This window comes from Strigops habroptila, chromosome Z (genome assembly GCF_004027225.2).
Source record: "Strigops habroptila isolate Jane chromosome Z, bStrHab1.2.pri, whole genome shotgun sequence".
Taxonomy (NCBI): Eukaryota; Metazoa; Chordata; class Aves; order Psittaciformes; family Psittacidae; genus Strigops; species Strigops habroptila.
In genome coordinates this window covers 101,019,111-101,033,390 of record NC_044302.2, presented here as the reverse complement: position 1 = coordinate 101,033,390, position 14,280 = coordinate 101,019,111, and the positions used below count along the sequence as shown (strand labels likewise).

Sequence of the window (14,280 nt, the reverse complement as noted above, 5' to 3'; positions counted from 1 at the left end):
ATACTGACACGTCCTTATTACTTATATAGGACTTAAACTAGTCTTAGCTTATTTTTTGCAGCCTCTTTTTACATCACACCCCGATCCAGCATACTAGTTGGTTGGGTGATATATTCAAGACTACGTTTCATTTTTAATGGCTTAAATACGCACTATTTACCTACCAGGCTTACACTAGATGTCTGCCCTTAGCTCATCTCCTGTGGTAGTCATAACCTCGTGTTACCAGTCCACAGGCTAATTCTTCTGGCATGTTACAAATTTTTACTATACCCTGAAGCCCTAAAACAGTTCCTGTAAGAAGCAGGTCCTGCAGTTCGGATGCATGCTGCATGAAGTGGTATTTTTCCTTGTTTTAAGATCTAATTGAGATTCATCTTCTCTAAGCCTAAATTCTGAACTGAACGATGAAGCTGATGTGTGGCCCCATAGTCCACCCTCCCTGGCACCACATCAGCAGGCACTGCCAGTGCAGGGCAGCGAGCATCTCGTGCTGTGGAAGGTGTAGTTACGGTGAAGGTACGAATCTCAATTACTGCAGGACCCATACGTTCCCTTTATGCACAAGTTGGTAAGTTATTGCACCTGAATCTTTGCTCACATTTTTCTCCCCTATTTTTTATGGGTGTCAAATTGTCACAGGGTTTTTATGGATGATATTTCATTCTTCACCAGATGGTAGAGACAGAAAATCCCTACTAAGCCACCTAGGTCAGTACCAGGTTGTTCTATACAATATGCTTTATTGTGCTTTGTTCAGCCAAGTTTTAATTAACTTAAAAAATATGACTTTCATCCACTGAAGGCTTGCAGGAGATTATTCCAACACCTGCAAGTTTTTGTTCTGGGGAAGGACACATGTACTGTCCGATGAGACTTGAACTTTACTCTCATTGCAGTCCTTTTGCCCAGTAGTTCATTGGTGACTAAACTAAAAACCTACTGCCAATAAAAACTGGAATCTAAACCCTATGTGTCACAGTATGCATCTCTCATTATTTATTCATTATTTAATTTTTATTGCCCTAATATTTTCCTGACTTCCAGTTCAGAAATGGTTTGTTTGGGCAACTTGGGTGAGATTTACCCACCCAGAGTATAGACATTTACAACTTCTGTAGCAAATCCAAATCCACCAGCTTCACACATTTTTAATCAGTGGACGTCAATAAACATCTTAAAATGGCAAGTCTTCTGATGTCTTATGATAAGATGAACTATTCTCTGAATGCTCCTACTCTTCCCCGGGGGCTACAGAGGAGGTCAAGGTTGATTAGCTCAAACTTAGACATTTAATTTTTGACACCTAATTCTAGACAGATGAATCTCTTTTTGTTGTAATTGCCTTTTCTCTGTTAGAAACTCAAGAAAGCTTTAACCTGGATTCACCAAACTCCACTCAGCAGAATTTCCATTGCTGTTAGACGATGGCCTGATTTTCAGGTGCTAAGACTCACAATAGTAGCAGATTTTCAAATCAGTCCATCATTCAACTACCCCAGCACTTCTAAAAGCATAGACCCTTACTTTCCTGCTTAAATGAGAGCTTTCTTCTTTGAAAAATCTACCCCCAACCATCCATCTTTAGAGAAAGCACTTGCCTCGGTGACAGTAGAACTCTACAAGCTGCCATCTGCCCACACTCAATGAGCCTGAAGCTGATTTTGGCAAACATGGAGCTGTTCAGTTCCCTGACCATCCTGTCTTCCATTGTGCCAACCATTTTTAAGCATCAATGCAAATCAATGTAATAATGTCTGGCCCATGCAAACGTTTATCATTTTTGTGGGCACATTAGAATTAAACTTCAGTTTCTAGTGTTCAGTCTTTGATAACAGTATAATAATCAATGAATTAATAGAAAAATAATAGTATAATAATTTTCAATGCATTAAATGCATCAAACCAGCTGTTTCAAATCCACTGACTCACTTCTAATTTCCATGAAAACTGAAAAAAGCTCTGTGCTTTACACTGCTGCCCTTTTATAGCCTTTCAGAGCAATCCTAAAGACTTTTTTCCTGTAATTTTCTATAGACTGTTTTGAGGGTTTTCTTAACAGTTATCTGGAGAAATGGTTCTTGATGCTTTTTACTGGAAGACTGTCAGAGACAGACTGTCTGGAGAGGATAACATCCTCCTAAAGCAAGTGAGCAGGACTGCGTTTCTCTGCTGTGCAGGTGCATGGCTGCAGAGTCAGGAAGTCTGATATAATCATCAAGCACAGACAAATACTCTTTTTTTCCCTTTAAATCAATGGAATTGATTCTTTCCTGTGTCTGAATTATACTTGGCAATATAAACAACAGAGAGATGGGCATGGCAGACTTATTTTTCGAAGCTTGCCACATCAGGGGTACTTATTCCCCACAGTTTACGCTGCAGCCTGGTGATGGGGGATATTCTTCACTCACCAGCAATGAGTGACACCTCCAAAAACAAAAGGCTGAGCCCCAAAATGCAGTTCAGTCCCAGAACCCACATTTCAACAGTAGGAATGCTGTTGCCCACATCTGTTTTGAACACGAGCATCTTGCCTTTCCCTTCCACCATGTGATTTGAGAACATACTTCCTCTGCTGTGCCGAGGAGCGCCTGGTGCAGATGACGGCCACCACCACCACCACCACCACAGTGATGACACCGACAGTGACGACGATGATGACAAGGAGGTTGCTGTTCTTCTGGGGTGTGACGCTGCCATGGGGAGGGTGCATCTGCCCAATGGGAGGCTCTGAAAGAAGATGGATAATGAGGGGATGGTTAGTGCTGGATTTGCTCTGCTCCCTCTTTAGGGGTCACCATAAAATAAAACACATAAAGCCTGTCAGGTGGTATGAATTCCTCTGAGAAAGCCGCTGGAGGGTGCAGAAGGGTGCCATAAAGAGCTGAAATTTATGTCTCTCTGCATTTTAGTGGTATAGCAAACAGAAAAATATTGAAGCAGTAGCGACTGTGCATTTTCTGGATGTTAATAACCTGATGTTGGAAGTCTATAGTCCTCAGCTCATTTTTGCTATTATCAGCTGAAAATGGAAATATAGGACTATGGATTTTTTTCTTTATGGCCTATATAGTCTTTTTTGGTATTTACAGGCAAAGACATAACTTGTGTATCAGTCAACCTAAACGCCTGATTCATTTGGCAGTACTATGTTCACCCCACAGCCAGCCTCATATCACATTGCATTTTGTTTATTGCTATGCTGACCAGATCGCTGTGCAACACTACAGCAGGTTACAGGCTCAATCTTCAGAAGTGATGAGCTGCTAGTTTCAATGCAGCAGCAAGACGGGGGCTGAAAACAACTTCCTTTCTCGTGTCAAGTCCCAGTCAAACTGGCCCCTTGCTTTCAACAATATTTCCCCCATTGCATTGGGAATAACACATTTTATATTTTTAAAATCTTACAATCTCAGACTGGTTTGTGTTGGAAGGGACCTTAAAGCTCATCCAGTTCCAACACCCTGCCACGGGCAGGGACACCTTCCACTAGAGCAGGTTGCTCCAAGCCCCTGTGTCCAACCTGGCCTTGAACACTACCACAGATGGGGCAGCCACAGTTTCTCTGGGCAACCTGTTCCAATCCTTTTCGATATTTTGTTGGATAATGCCTCTAAGTGCACAGCATTGGACCATACGTAATGGGCATGTGCACAAATCGGGGAGTAATGCTTTTGCTCTGCCTGCTAAGGCAATCTTGCAGGCATCCTGTAAGATTACAAACTCAGAAACCCCAAAATGTCTTTCTACTTAAGCTTGGAGAAAAACTAAATATTCGGTGCAATGGGATGGAAAGGGAAGAGCTTTGATCTTGTCAAAGATTTTATAAGAAAAGTAACTTAAGAGTTTTCACATGACATCAAACCCACAACCTCCCAGGTGAAAACGAAACAATGCTCGTAGGGGATCTCATTTGGTCTTCATTACGACTGAATGGAAAAGAAAAAAAGGAGAAATCTTTCAAAACAACAGGTTTGGTTAGCTATAGATGTAATTTAATTGTAATATTCTGCCTTGATTTTCTGCCCTAATAATCCTTTCTTTACTTCACTAATTATTCTATTTGAATAATTTGCCCTTTTCACATAGATTTTTTCAGGCAACTTTCTAAGAGAAGCAGCTGTGAGTGCCATCCTTCTGGAATTAAAATGATTGAGTAGAGGAATCCCAAAGATTTGGGGGTTTCGTTTCTTTTTCATCTCTATGCTGAGCAAAAGGCATTGAAGGAATACACCCCATAAAATACAGCGACTATCAATAAAAACAACTCTCTCTACCCTTTATTGCAGGCCCTGGAAGCACTCTTTACTTCTCAAAAGTCCATTTTCCTATATTTATGATGAACTACGATGGAAAGCAGGAGAAAAGCTTGAAATAGTGGTGTGTTGGTTGCAGCAGAGTAGGACAGGAAAAGGTAACAAAACTCTGCACTCCCTCCTTGCCTGTCTGAGGAAAATAATCAGAGTTAATCAGCTATGTGCCTCGTAATTAATTTGCACTTTCAACATTCACTTGATACTGTATTTGAGGGAATCTTGTCTGTTGTTTCGTTTAATAATGTGAAATGACAATGTTTCATTAGGTAATGAAGATGGGGTCAGGAATAAGAAGTTATTGATAGCGTATCTACACCCCAGCTGGCACTGATTATGTTCAGTTAATTTTTGTCAATCCATGGGATTTCCTTTCATGTCTTCCTATTTTTGGACAGGGTTAATTCATAAAAAAAGGCTATTTTCTGCAGAAAGCTTACATCATAGTATCATAGAATCATAGAATAATTAGGGTTGGAAAGGACTTTAAAATCACCTAGTTCCAACCCCCTGCCGTGGGCAGGGACACCTCACATGAGACCATGTCACCCAAGGCTCTGTCCAACCTGGCCTTTTACCACTTCTCTGGACAACCTCACCACCCTCACAGTAAAGAACTTCTTCCTTATATCTAACCTCAACTTCCTTTGCTTCAGTTTGGACCCATCACCCCTTGTCCTATCACTCCAATCCCTGATGAAGAGTCCCTCTCCAGCATCCTTGTAGCCCCCTTCAGACACTGGAAGATGCCCTGAGGTCTCCACGCAGCTTCTCTTCTCCAGGCTGAACAGCCCCAACTTTCTCAGCCTGTCTTCATACAGGAGGTGCTCCAGCCCCTGATCATCCTTGTGGCTTCCTCTGGCCTTGCTCCAACAGCTCTATGTTCTTCTTATGTTGAGAACACCAGAACTGCACACAGTGCTGCAGGTGGGGTCTCACGAGACCAGAGATTGAAATATAATAATATAAAAAGCATTTTGCAATTCTTTCTAAGAAGTTATTTTTTAGAGGCATTCCTGTGGCCTGAGATATATCTAAAACTTCCCTTATAATGGGATTTTCATCCCCAGTGACACACTTTTGGGAGTACTGCATCAGCTGGAAATCTGATGGGAAGTTTGGGGACCAGCTTTAAGAAAACCAAAACAGAATACATGGCGTCCTGGCCCTACTTTTTATTAACATTTCTGGTTAAACCTTATGTTTGGTTTGCAGCAGGTATTTTGCACATGGATGGAATTTCCAACAGCTGAGATAACTCTCCCCTGTAAAACAGTGAGCATGCGACCAGTGGGCATGTTAGGTGGCTTCCAAGCCATAAGAGAGAGGAATGAGAGACCAATAAAGAGAAGAGAAGCAGGAGGTTATCATCAAAACAACACTGAATTATTGAGCATGGTGGATGGGGCCTGTATTTACCATTCAGACTGCTCCGGTCAATCAGGTTGGTATCCACTGGCCAGTAGGAACCATCCCCATGACGACCTGTTGGCAGAAAAAAATGCATCAGACATGGTGTAACAGGTAAACCAGCAAAGTTAAGTGTGTTGCTTGAGACAGCACCTGTCTGATAGTGTTTAAACTATTAAACAGTGCAGGAAAAGTCACCCCATATGTGCTGGGAAAAATCTGTCACTAAAGCAGGCCATGGAAAGCATGCTGAATTCCAGCCCTTTGAGCAGCTGGTCTTATTCTGTTGGTTTTTTGTCTCCTCCAGATGTTGTTGTTAGAGTGGCAAACAGAGATGCGATGGCAGCATCCATCTGAGCCCCCTCCATGTGTAACAGGAATAACTCAGGCAGCTGCTTTTGTGGCTGGAACTGTGGCAGACGGACAGTGCTGAACAGAGGGTCGCGGGCATGTTCTCCACCTGCCAGGTGGCTTTCCACCATTATTAAACAACCTTTCTTTAATTTATTTTCCAGTGGAAACACACTTGGGGAAATAGAACTCCACAACTGCTTAGATTTTACAAAAATGGTTGTCTCTTTTCTAACCCTGATGTGAAAAAATACCCCAAAAGGAAAGAAAAAAAGAAGGGATATGATTATTACTCCAGAAATGTTTTAGCTGTTCAGGCAATACTTGCACTCCAAATTAATATATTAAAAGGTGAGGTGTTCATCTTTTCCCCTGCTTGTCTTATTTATCAGCTTTGGGCTAAATAGCTGTGATAGTATGCCCATGTTTCTGCCAAGCCCAGAATCTCTGCTTCCTCATGTCTGCTAGAAGGAGAAACACAAAGGCTGGTGAAGTCCTACCAAGCTCCTCTTTGTCTCTACCGGCATAGGAGAAAGCAAAGTCCACAGCAGAAGTGTTTGGGGTAAAAGCCGCTCTTTCGGCAAAGACCAAGCTTATGCCAACAGCATGCTCTTGGTACAGGCATAGTGCACTATAGCCAAGCCCAATATGCCACCATCTCATGCCTCCAAAACTAATTATAATTTCCTTTAAATCAAATGAGCCTTCCCAGGTGACAGTCTCAGCTGATGCAGTAGTGTTCTGCTGGGACAGTGCTTTAGGCAAAAGACATCTTCCCTAGGATGGGCAGAGGCTGCTGGAGCACCACATCGACAAAATTCCATAAGACCCTCGGGCACTATCTGTTTTGGCACTGTCATCCCTTAGATCAAATAGTGTAATTCCAACAGGGTGGGTTTTGTTGGTGAAGGAATTATGTAAAAATTATAAAATCTTAGTGCAGGGCAGGGAATTACCAGGGATTATTCCAGATAACTTCTACATTAAACAGCCACCATCTACATCAGATATCTTGGCAGACTGAGCAAAACCTCCCCTGTTTTCTCACTTTCCTACAGTTGTTTGTTGATGCTGTGCACCGTTAAACAACTGCCATATGCCTCTCCAGAGGTACTTGTATTTCTGTGGATTGCGAAGAAATTCATGTGCATAACTTTGTCTACCAATTTGGGAAGTATTTTGTGATGAATGGCCCTAAATAAATGAAAGATGATTATCATCAGAAGAGACTTCAATGTAATCATCTTTTCAATCAGCATAATTGCACAGCTACAACAACTTGATCCCAAGAAAGCAAGGTTGCAAAATGTTTAGCTGTAAAAACAGGCAAAATAGAGATAAATATAAGGTATATAGTGAAGATGACACTTTTAAAGCAATCCTATTCATAGTACTACACTGCAGCATGCAAATACGTTGTGACCCCGGGCTTATATTGTACTTGGGAAACCGGGTAACTCCATGGGACTTTGCTATATGTTACTATTTTTTATATTTAGCCCATCTTAGCAGGAGCTTAACACACTGCACAATTTAGTCAGGATATCGGAGACTTAAAAAACCTAACCCTGAATGTCTGACTCTGAAGTTTAGTACTTTCTGAACTGACATAAAAGCACTTTTCAAGGCATTATACATGATATTTTCATTGTAAAAATATTTGTGTGAACAATTGCCCATTTCATTCCTGGCTCTAACACAGTGACTGGATGTCATTTATTTAGGATGGCTGTAACATGGAGGTAGCCAGGCAGCAACCAGAGAAAGTTTCAGGCTATACCATCCATTCTGGGGATTTCTTGGGCTAGAAAAGTTTCTGCAATGCTTTAAGTTTTAAAACCATCCCAGGGCAGCAGAGTCTTCCAGTTTTACTCACTGAGGGTAACTCTTTCAAAGGCTCAACTTCCAGTCAGAGGCAATTTCACTGATGAGGACAGGAACACAAATAACTCTTGAACAAATAAAAGTATTTCAACAACACCGTCAGGGATAGTCAAGACTGAATTGAGAGTAATTTGGCTCTGTTCTGCTCTTAAGACACATAAACATTATTCATATTTAGATAAACAAGGAAATCTAAGCACTTACTTACAAAATGGGAGATAAATCTCTGATCCATTGTAAGGTTTTGTATGTTGAAGAGTAGGCAGAGCTTAAACTCCTAAGGATTATCCATGGTCTGTTCCAACAGACCTCCATGAATGATTTCTACCTCTAGCTTTCACTCAGCAACAGTTTAGGTTCTATTTCCCTTTAAAAATCAAATGATGTGCAAGAGCCTTGCCACTTTGAGGCTATTGCTTCATTCAGTTTCAAGGCCCCAGGTTTTGACTACCTTTGAAATAACCTAACAGAAAAAAGGAAGCTAACCTATGTGCTTCCACCTCAATATCTTTACTGCATTTGTCTGTTAGCACTGCACTTGTCTGTTAGTACTGTCCTTACTATCGCTGTTGCTCTCCAATTCTTTCCCAAATTTATCAGTGTGTTTGTCTTACAGAAAATAAGCACAAAACTTCTAACCCACTGAGTTTAGACGTAAACCCTCAGCGTTAGCCAGAAAGTCCATAAAAGGAGAACATAACTGAACAGATACATCTAGAATTCATTTGTGTCTTTTTAAGTCAGACAATGGACTCCCTCTTGAAGTTCCAACAGTTTCCTGTGGAGCTTTTTTCTGTTGTATTATTCCATCTTTTGGAACAAACTATTATAAAATTTTGACTAATGAGCTGTTTCTTTTTGAGCTGCCTTTTCTCATAGAACCACAGCCTGGTTTTTGTTGGAAGGGAGCTTAAAGCTCACCCAGTTCCAACCCCCTGCATGGGCAGGGACACCTTCCACTAGAGCAGGTTGCTCCAAGCCCCTGTGTCCAACTTGGCCTTGAACACTGCCAGGGATGGGGCAGCCACAGCTTCTCTGGGCACCCTGTGCCAGCGCCTCAGCACCCTCACAGGGAAGAGCTTGTGCCTAAGAGCCCATCTCAATCTCCCCTCTGGCACGTTAAAGCCATTCCCCTTGTTCTGTCCCTACAGGCCCTTGTCCAAAGCCCCTCTCCAGGTTTCTTGTAGCCTCTTTAGGCACTGGAGCTGCTCTAAGGTCTCCCCTTCAGGAGCCTTCTCTTCTCCAGGCTGCCCCAGCCCAGCTCTCTCAGTCTGGCTCCAGAGCAGAGCTGCTCCAGCCCTTGCAGCATCTCCCTCGTGGCCCTACTCAGGACTCACTTCAACAGGTCTACATCCTTTAACTGAGGTTTAACAGTCCTTAATCTTGATTTTCCTACTTGTTTAATGAGTTGTATTAGAGGTGGTAACATCCTTTCAGAGGTGGTAAAACCTGCATCCATATGAACATACGTATCATTTCTCACCTCTCACTTCTCTATTTAACTTCTGCTTTCCCCCAGGTCTGTCTCTGAAGTGTTTCAGCACCTTGAATCTTTTTCTGAAAAAACATACTCTTTTCCCACAACTCTATCTCAGGTGCCATTATATGAAATAAATATTTCAACTTGGTCTTGTCAAGGCAAAAGAAAATCAAGTTGTTGGTGACAGCAACAGTTCTTCATCCTCTCAGGTCTCCAGGACTTGGAAACTGGCCAAGAATTCTGCTGTCATTTTGCTGTAAATCTCTTTCCTTTTTCATGTTTTACTTGAGCAGGTTCCTTGTTCACAGACTTCGGGTATCCCCACACAGCAGTGGTAGATCAGTAGATGTTGAGGGAATGATCTCTCCTTGCAAAATGCTCACTGCACGGCAACTACATGATCTGGAGAGCTGGAGGGGGAATGGTGTGTGCTGTTACATCATCTGGCTCCCCTGAACCAGATACGGCTCTGCACTGTTGCTGTATTTTGCTTTAAACAGTCCAAATTACAGAGAAAATAAAATGAGCAATATTCTCATATGAGACAGCAGAATCCATAAGTGGTATTTCCTGCCCCATGCTGTCCCCAGACAGGTTCAAGCATGCCAATTAAGTCATTGGGAGGTTTAAGCACGCAAACCAAGTCATTTGCTCTCACATCCAACACAAGCTGTCAGGCATGCTGTGCCATCAGAAAACTTGCTCTTCTGTTTCCAGGCAAAAGCTGAGCTCCTGAAGTTACTTATGGCACTGAGCACTTGGAAACCTGTTCCAGGATAGAGCAGAAGAGAGCAGAAGATAGTAAGTTGCCTTGGGGGGCAGCTCTAACTCACTGCTGACCTGCAGCCCCCCTAGAAACCTGGTGGCATAAGGAAGCTCAGACAGTAAAAGCAGAGTAAGGAGGACAGCTGAGAAGGGCAATGAAAGGTTCTGCCCAAAGCAGACACACTGATCTGAGAAAAAAGAAAACATTCCCCTAGCAACTTGTTCTAATTTGGTATCATCTTCTGGGAAGGTAGAAATGCAAGTCAGAAGAGAGAAAACACATGTTGAGCAACTTCATGTTGCTCCAGAGGCTGCTCTGTGCCCTGAAGATGGATACCAGAGCAGCCTGGAATGGGTAATGCCGTGCAGTCACATCACATACTTGCACACCCAGTGGGAGGAGGAGCAGTGGGTCACAATCCAACTTCAGAGGGCTTTGAGGTAAGGACCCATCTCCATACGCTTGGCTGTTCACAGCTTCCCTCTTTGGCCAGTGATGGGAAAAGGAAACTCAAAACCATGACTGAACCTGCTTGGCTTGGATGGGAAAAGATGCTTATTGAAGAACCCACCTCTCCCAGTTGACCACACTGTCAGAATTTGAGATGTGCAACACTAGCTTTCATTGCAGAGGTTCTGCATCCATTAGCACTTTAACAAGTCAGAGCACATTGTGTCTACTTCCCATCCATGGTCAGCACCTTGTAACAAAGGAGACACTCACATTGTCCTGGTGAGAGCTGAAGAACCCAGTGAAGGCAGGGGTATTTGCAGGGTGTTTGCAAATTTGCTTATAAGCAATCATAATCCATCAGACTTCTTGGAAAGATGCTGGGGCTTGAGGCAGAAACGCAAGATCAGGCAGACAGATACCACATCACCTGTTGACTTTCTAATCCTTCTTTTTGAAGTACATCCGGAGGCAGTTGGTTCAGCTGTGTCTCGGCATAGCAGGAAACACAATCCGTATGCAGAAATAACCATTCTTCTTAAAATTTCAAGCATGTCTTCTGAGATGCTTTCAAGTTTTTGGACCTTAAGAAAGAGTTCCTACACCTGCTTGGTAAACACAGCCAGATGACAGAGCTTAAAAGGCTTTTTTTTTAAATTTTATTTTATTTTACTTTTTTGTCCCAAGAATGGGTTATTCTGATAAATGGCATACTTCTTTCTTTTCTCTAGCAAAGAACATTACAGAACACTGCATTATTTTTTAGGAGGCAGATCTTTAAAAAAGATCTGAACTGCTCAGCCTTTCACTGCTGCTATGTTCAGAGTTTGCAAAATAGCTTCAGAACAGAATGCCTGGAGCCATCAAAAGCTTTAACAGTAAAAAAGAGGCAAACTTGATGCCTTCTGCAATCACAGTATGAGATGATGTGACTGTCTGGGGCTGGTATCACCCTGTAGCTGTACCAGCAGCTGTTTCACACAGGAAAGCATATGCAGAAAAACAAGAACAGGAAGGTTTCAAATGGGCAAAGAGCGACATGGCTGCAATAATCCAACATGGAAGAGGCTGAACTGCAGAAAGCCAAATTCTAGGCATGACCAGACTGTCCTTCAAACCCTCTTGTTCTGAAAGCTGAAGCAAGCGGTGTGCTGTTAACTCGTGAGATGCAGAGCACCAAGGTATAAAATAGCAAAGTCCCCCCGCATCACGTTGAAACCCTTTCAAGTGCCTTCACATAGATGCAAAACAATACAGAACACCGTCTTCCTCAGGATTTGGGAAAAAAAGTTGTGGATGTTTGTCTCAGGTGACCTTCATTGTGTTTTTGGGGAGCCTGGGTATGGTCACTGGCCCTGCTCCAGGCATGGGGCCTCTCACTGGCCTCACCATGGCAGTAAACATTAAATCTAAACTTGGGAATATTGAGTTTGTGGTTTAAAAAGAGTCATGTCATAAAAAAAATATTGTACCTGTATTCCATATGTAACAGCTTTTTCATAGTGATATGAATTTATCTAAACAGTTTATATGACCTATTCACAGGAGGTGTGTTTTCAGAAAATAACTGAACAATTAATATGTATTGAAATTTCCTAAGGTAAGAAGAAACATTTGTTCAAAACTGCGTACGTTTCTTTTTATTAAAATGTAGAGGGATGTTATAAAACATTTGTAGTCCAAAGGCAGAAATAGTCTTTTTTTTTTTTTGCTCTTGCAGAGATCTAATTCTGATGGCAATGGGAAACTGTTGACAAGTCCTATATTGACAAAATACAGACTAGGGAACTTAATATTGTTTTATCAAATGAAAACTGGCCGAAGATAAACCACAATGAATTAGTCTCTTCTTTGCCCAGTTTGCCTCTATAAATTTCAGATGAAAATCAAAAATAAGAGTTTTTTAGACTCCAAAAGGAAGTCTTAGGCTTAGGAAGCCTCTACCACAGCTTTTCTGAAAGCCCTGTCCCGTATACATAATGTTTGTGACAAAAATTCTCTCTTGAGCATCTGAAACTATAATTTTATTCTTACTTTCACATTACCATTTTTAGTACCTTTGCATATGCCCTGCTCTACCAGTTGCATACTGCAAAATAAAAATCTGAAAGGAAGCTGACACATTTATGGGCTTGGCACTCACTTCAGATTTAAGCGCTCTCTTGGGAAAGTGATTTTATTCTTTAGATGCTGATGCTTCTCTTTTTGCCTTTCAGATAACAGTGTTTGCACCCTGGGAGCATTATTTACATTTCACCAACAGGATTTCTCATTCACTATCAGACAGCTGTAGGATCAAAGCGTCCATGGGATGGGACGAGCTCAACACCATCCCTCATTCATGGGCAAGGATGAAGTAATGGAGGTGGGGTATCTCTTGCTTCCTTCCTCTTGCCAGTGGTAGCCCCTTCTTGCAGCACCTGGTCTTAGCTCTCCCAGGGACTTGCAGCAACAGGGAGCACTTTTACCCTGACATTTGAAGTTCTTCCTAAATTCTCCTCTCCAGCCTACCTCCTTGTTTGCGCCTAAGGATGGTAGCAGTTGTACCATCCCTTCTAAAAGAACCCACAGCTGGTATTTTCAAAGCTCCATCTCTCCATGCCCTGAAACCTCAGGTCTCTGCCCAAACCCCCTCCAATGATGCTTTGCTGCCAAGTAGTTAATTTTGCCTCCTGACCTCAGGACCCATGAGCCGGCATTAGAGACAGATGACCTACAAGAGTTAATTCACGTCACTCAATAAGAATTGCATTTGTGGCAGAGATGGCCCTAAGGGCCTTGTCCAAAGCACAGAGTAATTTAAAAGGCTGCCATTGACTTCAGTAGGCATTGGTTCAGGATGATTAAAGAAGTAGCTTTGATGATTTCTAAGGCAAATGAGCCTTTAGAAACTTTGGCTTTGTTTGTCGTAAGGCTTATGCATAGAGCACAGTTACAGTGAGACCTGGCACCATCCCCTTGTTTCTAACAACAGGGTTGTCTAGAGATAAGGAAATGCAGGTGATGACCTTAGACTCTGTCTTATTAGAATTCATCATTGAGATCATGTACAAATGGAAACTGAATTCAGATATGAACAAGCTCTATGGAAGATACAAAAAAAGGCTGAGAATTTTTCCTTAGTATATACTACATTCCTAACGAACAAAACTGCAGTGTATTTTAACTACCCAGGCAGAAAACAGTACTAGGACAGTACTAGGACAGTACTAGGAGTGACAGTGTTTACCTCAAGCTGTACATACCTGCTGTCTGCTAAAAACACACTAACCTTATTTAATTTTTGTTTAAGTTATTTGACTTAAATCAAACTAAAAACCCCCACCATACCTAAAGCAACTGGGAATTCACAGGCTGCGCCTGCAATCGCAGCACAGTTATCGCCCTGGGGATATGCTTTAGCCAGATGTCACGCTGCAAGTAGTTGCACGAGAATTGTTGAAATCTTTCCTGTTTAAAGTCTGTATAGAGTATCACTCACTAAATACGTTGCAAACACTGTTTGGGCTGTTCAAGAACAACGAATTATTCTGGTGACCATTTTTCCATAGCAAGGGGCACAACGTTCCCAGAACAACATAACTGCACAAACAGAAAACAACTCAGACCTCTTTTTTCTGTGG

The 14,280-nt window shown here is 42.1% G+C and overlaps 1 protein-coding gene across 1 annotated transcript in view; it reads right to left on the bottom strand.

Moving 5' to 3' along the window:
- DCC (DCC netrin 1 receptor) overlaps positions 1-14,280 on the bottom strand; it is a 594,156-nt gene that overhangs the window by 40,363 nt on the left and 539,513 nt on the right. Inside the window, exons 22-23 of the mRNA XM_030470251.2 lie at positions 5,736-5,801; positions 2,571-2,733 (exon numbers count right to left, since the gene is read on the bottom strand). Coding sequence (XP_030326111.1) covers positions 2,571-2,733; positions 5,736-5,801 — 229 coding nt within the window. The remainder of the gene's footprint in view (positions 1-2,570; positions 2,734-5,735; positions 5,802-14,280) is intronic.